We start from the raw sequence: 9,611 nt of genomic DNA on the forward strand, positions 1-9,611 counted from the left end.
TTCTATATATATATATTGATTTTAAATTTTTTATCTTTATAAAGTTATATAAAATTATATTATTTAAGATAGATATCAAAATATTTTCTTTACTATTTGAAGAGTGCAAGTGAATCAAAGAATCAAGTAGAATGAAAGTGAAATATCAATCACTCAGTTAATTGTTGTGTTAATGGATTTTTAATTGTTTATTTATATGGCTATTTATTTTTTGTTTTTTTGTTTGTCGTACAACAGTTAAAAAAATTTTTATTATTTTTTTCAGGATGCGACATACTTACACATGTCCCTCATACTGGATTGTAAAATGAGCCTCTAGGCTCAAACATTATAGATTGATTTTAACTAAGGATCTACAAAAATTCCAGAGGGATCAAATCTCAAACTTGAAAAAATTTTACAAGTCAATTAATCCATTTTAGTGCTTGGTAAATATGTGATTAAGATAAATCTATAGTCGTAATTTTTCATCCTTTAAATTGTATTTTTGGATATTTTATAATTTTTAATATTTTATGTTAAAAGCTAAATGTGTGACACATTTTCCTCTTATTAAGAAGTAAATATGTTATTTTACTTTTAATTAACCTTTATTTTCAAGCTATGGTTAACAATAATACACACACACATATAAACACATTTTATGTAGAAAGAGAAAGTTTATACTAAAATATATTAGTTAATATTGATATTCAAACAGTTTATTTAAGTTCTGTATTGAGATATTTATAAGAGAAATATATGTATAAAATATTTTATCTTTATAAATTTATATAAAATTATATTATTTAAGATAGATATCAAAATATTTTATTTACTACTTGAAGAGTGAAAGAGAAATATCAAGGAATCAAGTAGAATGATAGTGAAATATCAACCACTGAGTTAATTGTTGTGTTAATGATTTTTTAATTGTTTATTTATATCGCTATTTTATTTTTATTTTTTTGGCCGACAAGAGTTAAAATTATTTTTATTATTCTTTTGAGGACATGACATACTGACACATGCCCTTCATATTGGATTGTAGAACCAGTATAGATCCATTTAAACTATGGATCTACCAAGAGCCGAGAGGGATCAAATCTCAAATTTGACAAAAGATTTACAACAATTATTTTCTTTTAGTGCTTGGTAAATATGTGATTAGGATAAATCTACTGTCATAATTTTTCATCCTTTAAATTGAATTATTGGATATTTTACCATTATTAATATTTTATATTAAAAATTGAATGGGCTACACATTTTCCTCTTATTAAAAAGTAACTTCGTTATTTTAATTTTAATCATATATATTTATATATAAACACGCTTTATGTAGAGAGTGAAATTTCATACTAAAATGTATTAGTTAATATTCATATTCAAACAATTTATTTAACTTCTATTTTGAGATATTTATAAGAGAAATATATATATATATATAGTTTTTAAATATTTTATGTTTATAAAGTTATATAAAATTATATTATTTAACATAGATATCAAAATATTTAATTTATTACTTGAAGAGTGAAAACGAAATATTAAAGAACCAAGTAGAATGAAAGTGAAATATCAACCACAGAGTTAAATGTTGTGTTAATCCATTTTTAATTGTTTATTTATATGGCTATTTAATTTCTGTTTTTTGGTTTGGTGGACAAGAGTTGAAATTATTTTTATTATTTTTTTGAATACTTGACATACTTACACATGCCCTTCATACTGAATTGTAGGATGAGCCTCTAGACTCAAGCAGAGTAGGCCCATTTTAACTACGGATCTACAAAGAGCCTAGAGGGATCAAATCTCGAACTTGAAAAGAAAATTACAAGTCAATTAATCCCTTTTAGTGCTTGGTAAATATGTGATTAAAATAAATCTATAGTGATACTTTTTCATCCTTTAAATTGTATTTTTGGGTATTTTATCATTATTAGTATTTTATATTAAAAATTGAATGAGCTACACATTATCCTCTTATTAAGAAGCAACTACACTATTTTACTTTTAATTACTTTTTCCTTTCTAGCTAAGGTTAACATTAATACACAGAGACATATATATATAAACACACATTATGTAGAGAGAGAAAGTTCATACTAAAATGTATTAGTTCAAACAGTTAATTTAAGTTCAATATTGAGATATTTATAAGAGAAATATATATATTTATTTGTTTTTAAATATTTTACCTTTATAAAGCTATATAAAATTATATTATTTATGATAGATATCAAAATATTTTATTTATTACTGGAATAGTGAAAGCTAGATATCAAAGAATCAAGTAGAATGAAAATGAAATATCAACCACTGAGTTAATTGTTGCGTTCATGATTTTTTAATTATCTATTTATATGGCTATTTCATATTTGTTTTTTTATTTGGCCAACAAAAGTTACAATTATTTTTATTATTTTTTAGAAAACATGACAATACTTACACATGTCCCTCATCCTAAATTATAAAATAAACCTCTAAATTCAATTAAAAAAATTAACAATTACATTTTCTTAAATCATAAAAATTATAATAAAAAAATGCTATCCACATTATTGGAAATGGAGCATGCCTTAAAATAAAGCCTGTACATACCCACATGGTATAACTTCATAAAAAAGAGTCACGCACTTAATGGAACCATAGATATTAGCTAAGTTTTAGTGAAAGCCAGAATATTGGAGTGTAAAAGACAAAAACCACAAAGTTCAATGCTAGTGGAAAGCCATTTCTTTAAAATACTTAAAGGAACCTTAGATATTAGCTAAGCTTTAGTGAATGCCAGAATATTCAAGTGCAAAAGACATTCAAGTGCAAAAGACAAAAACCAGACAAAAACCACAAAGTTCAATGCTGGTAGAAAGCGATTGCTTTAAATACTCATACGTGACGTTTCCTTTTAGATATTTCGTTTATGAAATGTTAGGTCCAGCTTGTGCTAAGGACCATGCTCAACTCTACGTCAATGAATTACAATCGACTCTATGTCAATTTAATTTTTTTTGGGCGAAGTAATAAGACGTAATTGTCAGCAATTTCATAAATGATGTATATAGCTCGCAAAAGAATGTAAAACTTTGAAATCCATATTCATAATTGTTTGTAATATAATACAATATACTCCTGTAATGATAATGTTGTCTCATGCAGTTATTAAATAATTTTAAGATCATATATATAATCAATGGATAGAGGTTTCAAATCGAACTGCTATGTTAATTATAAATTAAAAAAGGGTTGAATTTAATATAATCGTATAATACTTTAAGATCTCAAGATAAAAAATCATACGAAGTCTTCACGGTAACTGTTTTTCCCGTCTCCTTTTTCTTTTTAATAAAAGCAATCTAGTTCTTTGTTCCCGGCCTTGAGAGTGTGTTTTTTTTTTTCCTTCCGGTAAAACAACTCTCGTTCATTGTTCCTTTTCTTCCTTTCAATAAAACAAGTCTGGTTCTTTGTTCCATGCAGTGAGGGTAGGCAGTCAAAGGAAAACCCGTATCAAAGATGAGTTGCTCAATCTCCCACCACTATCGAAAAGATTTGGTAGCGAATTTTGTGGTTACATGTGGCCTGCACATGGCGCACATGGTCCTCCTGTCATAAGAATCAGAAATCTACGAGGATCTCTTTCTTTAATGGAAAAGCAGCCATATTCTTATTGTATTTCGTCCTCTCTTTCATTAATGGAAAAGTAGCCATATTCTCATTGCATTTCCATGATGAGAATATTAGAAAGAAATTCTTTACTTCCCACATTCAGTAGCTTATTCTGAACTTCTTTGCTTTTCTGTCCGCTGCTGTAAGAGTCACAAGCCAACATAGAGAAGGAATTAATTATAGTCAGGGGTTTTTCTCTTTCTCTTTTATTGTCAAAAATTTGAATGATGGTAAGAGTTTAATAGATGGGTAAATATAATTTCATTTTATCAGAATAATTATTTAATCAGAATAAACCAAGTGACTTCCTCATTTTAAATCTATGTGAATTGTCAATATTCAATAAAAGAAACTTCTACATTTCCATATCCACCTATTACCATAACATATACCAATCCAAATGACTTAGCAATTTCAAATTCACAATAACATTTACTAATCCAAATGACTTAGCAATTTCAAATTTATGTGAATGGTTTAATATTCAATAAAATTTCACATTTCTATATTCACCTATTACCATAACATATACCATTTCCAGTTAACATTATCCATTAGAAAATTGGGAACTTCTTATTTTATTTTATTTAGTAGTTATTTAATATTTAAATTTGAATTTAGATAAAGGATATTATTATTTTCCTTAAATAAATAAAATTTAACATTAAAATATTTTAATGATGTAATATATTTTTTTGTTTAATATGAAATTAAGGAGTAAGCCCATTTAAATTATTTCTATATTTTTTGAATAAAATATTTAAATTATATATATATATATATATATAAATAATATGTGAGTAAGTATATATATATTATTTTTATATTTTTTTTAATTAAAATATTTAAATTATATATATATGAAAAAGTAAAATGTCATACCAAGAGATTTGAACCTAAACCAAAAACAAAAATTATAAAGCATATAAATACATTAAAATTTTTAATATATATATATATATATATATATATAATTGGTTTTTTGAATAATTGATATTAAATGCAAAACATCAAAATAAAATTAGTAGAAAAAATTATTTTATTTTCGGTTTTTAAGAATATTGTTAAGGACCATGTTAACTAATCGATTATGATAAATAGGATCGGATTTTGCAGTTTTTTTTCTGCAGTGCTTTCCACATTATTATATCTGCATAGATGAGATATATTCTTTATGCATATAACTCTGTTTACTCACTCTCAATTGAGTATCCATTCCCTTTCTTTCTTTTGCTATGATTGGAAATCCTGTATTTTACATATCTATACGATCAAGTTATTAGGTTTACAAAATAGTGTATAAAAAAGTGTTTCAAATCATTGCTATTTGACTTGAACCCGTTCTAATAAGGTCAAGGTATTTTTGAATTTTCTGCTAAAACAATCAGGGAAAACTTCCAAAATGATTTTGATATTGAACCTTGGACATATAATAGTTCCAATGAAAAATAAGATCGTGTTTTTTTCACGGTGGGCAAGGTGCTTGTTCGACCGGATCATCAATTGGATAAAGCCCCTGCCTGTCATTGCCAGGAGATCCTTGCTCTTCTGTGTCCCTGCAGCAATCCCACATAGTGATTCTTGCTAGGGCCAGGCATCTCAATTTCATAAAGAATCTAACTCAGGATATAAGCCTCCCAATTTCACATAAAGAAAGTCTATTGCGTAATTAAGTAGATAAAGTCTCTTGCATAATGACGTATATATAGAAATAGGTTATAGGCTTTTCAGTTCAACATGTAGCTACCCACTTAGGTACTCGAAATCTCCTTCCTCCGAGGACTGACCAGATACAAGCCAACTCGGCATCCGATCAATATTTACTTCTGGATCATTTGGTTTGGGAAAAGTGTGCTGCCAGCCGAGAGAACACTATCCTGCTTTCCCAATCCAGCTATCCGGAACCTTGCAGAGAAAGATGAGTACGGGAATCGGTGTGAGCGAGGCCATTTCTGGTTGTTGTGGGTCGCGAGTTCCGACCCCTCCTCTTTCTCGATGGTAGACACAGAGAACAAGCACGGATTACGGAAATAAGTGGACTGCTATCTCTAGATAACCTATTGTTGGGCAACTCTTATATGTAATATGCTGTATCTGGGAAAAAAAACTTGCATCAACCTACTCATCAACCTACTCTTTGTTAGAGTTGGCCTCACCAGTGTAGTGAGGTCCAGTACTTTGGCTAAGGCATTTAACAATTAATAAAGTACAACTGGGAATAGGTAAGGTCACACTTTGTCGGACAACAAGCAAGCCTTAATCAATGGGTATATAATATACTTTGAAAAAAATATATATGTATATAATATAATAAAATATATATATATATATATATATATATATATTAAAATTATATAATAATTTAAGTGTTTTTATTAAAAAATAATAATTTTAGAATTTAATTTAATTATAAATTAATTTAAATTATAAAAAATTCATATAATTTATAATAATGTTTAAAATTCACTCAAAATTTGTGTTGTAAAAAATAAATTTAAAATATTTTAATTTTAATTTAATGTAGTACGAATGAGCTTAGTGATTAAGAGTATGAGTTTTTTTTTTCACAAGTTACATGTACAAAATTAAAAAAATAAAGTATATATATCACAAATAAATATTATATTCTTCTAATTAATTTTTATTTTTATTTTTTTCTAAAATCTAATTATACTATTTTTATAAAAAAAATATAATAATAATAATTATTATATATAACTATTATTATTAATGCAATTAAATAATTCAAACTTTACCCTTCAAATTTATAATTCCAACCGATCCGAAAAAAGATATGCCAAAAACACACCAAAACACATCACCAGCCGAATAAAACACAGCAAAACATATAACCAGTAGAAGAAAACTGAGTTCCGATGAATTTTGCGGAATTCATAAAAAGGCGACATGGTCTCATTTCAAATGTGGACTCTGACTTTGACTTCATTGATAAGCGCGTTTGAAAATATTGGTGATCAAGAGCTGTTCCGCAACGGCCCAAGTTTCATCACGATGCTTATCCACCAACTACATTTATTTTGAATAATTTTTGTTCACTTGTCCTGGTGATAGGATCCTATTCTTAAAAAAGAAATCTATTTCAAGATGCTCCGCCCTGATCCTTGGCACTGCTCCCAGGAACACCATAAAAGCTTTAGAAAATGTAAACTTTTCTTTGATGTGGCTCCTTCTCCGAGAAATCAATGGCTTAATTTATTTTTTAAGCAGGTCAATTAACCCCGTGGTTGGGTTTAGCTGTCTACGGGTAGAGGTTCGATTCTCGAATCCCTTAAGACATTCGATCCATAAGAAATTTCTGTGGTTCCTCTTTGTTGCAGGGATGAACATGGAGGGGAAGGAGGTGTTTGATTTGGCTAAAAGAGTGGCCACTGGAAGATGGTTTGTAGTATTCGTGTCGTTCCTTATTATGTCATTCGCTGGTGGAACTTATTTGTTTGGGCTTTACTCACAAGCAATAAAGACTTCCCTGGGCTACGATCAGAGCACACTCGATACCTTGGCATTTTTCAAGGATCTGGGTGCTAATGTTGGGATTGTTTCTGGTCTCATCAATGAAGTCTGTCCTACATGGGTTGTTCTTGGAGTTGGAGCTATCATGAATATCGTTGGGTATTCATTGGTTTGGTTGTCTGTCACGCGACGAATTACCAAGCCGAAGTTATGGCAGATGTATCTGTATATGGCCGTGGGAGCTAATTCTCAGGCATTTGCCAGCACAGGAGCTCTGGTTACCTGTGTTAAGAATTTCCCTCAGAGCCGAGGAGTTGTGCTGGGGATTCTGAAAGGATTTGCGGGTTTGAGTGGAGCAATTTTCACTCAGATTTATCATGCAGTCTATGGGAGTAGTGCCAGTGGATCTGCTGGTGTGATTCTGCTTCTTGGCTGCTTGCCCACTGCTGTTTCTCTGATTTTCATGTTTATAGTTCGTCCTACAACGGAGGTCACAGAAGAAAATGAGCTGAAGCGATTCTACCATTTTCTCTACATAGGTCTAGGATTAGCGGGGTTTCTGATGGTTCTCATCGTAGTCGAGCATTTGCAAAAGAATTTCCTAAATGCAGGCTACAGAATTGTTGTTGCAGTAATCGTGGTTTTCCTTTCGCTTCCTCTTGTGGTGATTGCTAAGGCAGAGATGGACAAAAAGAAACAGCAACAGATTTCCAGCGAAAACTCAACCTCAACCGTTGAAATTGAAGCTGCCGATCATGCCAAAATCAGTGTGTTTACAACAGAAGCTGAAGAGAAGAAAAATCCCCAACATTACCGAGACATCAATGAAGGAAAATCGACGACCAGCAGCACAGAGTACATTACTAATCATAGCAATGAAGTAAGAGTGAGAGCTTCTGTTGTATCCCGTATTGTGAATTTTTTCAAAAGTCCTAAAAGAGGAGACGACTTCACAATTCCTCAAGCTCTAGTAAGTATCGATATGCTGATCCTGTTTGTAGCCACTACTTGTGGGTTTGGATCAACTCTGACCGCCATTGACAATATGGGACAGATTGGGAAAGCTCTTGGATATAACGACACGACTATAAGCACCTTTGTTGGGCTTATTAGCATATGGAATTTTCTAGGTCGTGTTATTGCTGGCTTTTTATCAGAAATCCTTCTTCAGAAGTATACATTTCCCAGGCCCCTGATGTTGACCATAGTTATGTTTATTGCTTGCATTGGGCATATTTTGATAGCCTTTGCTCTTCCGGGTTCACTGTACTTAGCATCCATTGTAATTGGACTGTGTTTTGGAGCTCAAGTGCCTGTAGTGTTAGCTGTCATCTCAGAGTTATTTGGTCTCAAGTATTATGCCACTCTGTGTAGTTTTGGAGCTGTTGCAAGCCCCTTGGGATCTTATCTTTTGTCTGTGAAAGTTGTGGGACATTTATACGACCAAGAGACAAGAAAGCAGTGCACTGCTCTGGGGACTTGTTCGGCTCAGAGCGCTGTTACTTGCATTGGGCATAAATGTTTTCGGCTTTCGTTCATCATCATGACCCTCGTGACCTTTTTTGGAGGTCTGATTTCGCTCGTTCTTGTCTTGAGAACGAGGCAGTTCTACCGAGGTGATATTTATGCCAAGTTTAAAAAGCTAGAGGACACATCATCCCAAATTATTAAGAAAGCGGATCGCGATACTGAGAGGAGAAATGTGTAGATGGTCAATATTGAAATTCAGTGAGCAGCAATAGATGTAATTAAGGGTATAAAAATTATGAATGATTCCTTTTACCATGTTCAAATATAGGTTAGTAGACATAGAAGGAAACTGCACAGAAGAGTTGTGGTTTTGGAAATTAATTTGACTGATTGAATTGTTTGAAACTACAATAGATGTATTAATCTTAGCCAGAGATATATGACTAACTCTTACATTTAGGCTTAATACAATTTGTGATAAATTATAAACTACTTGGTAGTTACTTGATGTAGGGGCTTAAACCTCTCTCCAAATCGAATTTGATTTCCAAAAGTTTTTGGAAGGAGCATTGTATTCTTTGAGAGAGCACACAATTTCTTTTTATTATATGTAATTTAAAAATATCTGAAGCCTTTAGGAGGCATGAGGTGGTAGAGGACGAGATTCCTCATTCTTTTAGGGTTTGTTTTTTTTGTTTTATAAGTCGTTTATAAATGTATTAGGATAGTGGCCAACCTAATGTAAATAGGCCTAGAGGGGCGGCTAATACCATGTGGAATCAGGTTGAAGGAGGTGTTCAAGCCTTGAGAGAGTGAGATATGTAATTGCACCTTTTTGAATATAATTATCCATGTGCGTTGAATCTACATATTCTTGTTTTGTGTCCACGGTCCATGTCTTATTGTTTTGTTTATCATGTCGTGTTTGCAATTTTGAATGTTGATCAAAGAAGCCCAAATATGTGGACGACGAGAGCCCTTCACAAACAATGGTAACTAGTTGAAGGTAGTGTAGAGGCAGTAAC

The 9,611-nt window shown here is 31.0% G+C and overlaps 1 protein-coding gene across 1 annotated transcript; it reads left to right on the forward strand.

The window, feature by feature from the left end:
* Positions 1 to 6,825: 6,825 nt before the first annotated feature.
* On the forward strand, positions 6,826 to 8,879 carry LOC149204043 (protein NUCLEAR FUSION DEFECTIVE 4-like). The gene has a single exon (XM_089393192.1). The coding sequence runs from the start codon at positions 6,986 to 6,988 to the stop codon at positions 8,822 to 8,824; it is 1,839 nt and encodes a 612-aa protein (XP_089249318.1). The 5' UTR covers positions 6,826 to 6,985; the 3' UTR covers positions 8,825 to 8,879.
* Positions 8,880 to 9,611: the final 732 nt, after the last annotated feature.

The sequence above is a fragment of the Pinus tabuliformis genome, chromosome 1_2 (genome assembly GCF_031772625.1).
Source record: "Pinus tabuliformis cultivar Carrire ecotype Pingquan chromosome 1_2, CPIR1, whole genome shotgun sequence".
Taxonomy (NCBI): Eukaryota; Viridiplantae; Streptophyta; class Pinopsida; order Pinales; family Pinaceae; genus Pinus; species Pinus tabuliformis.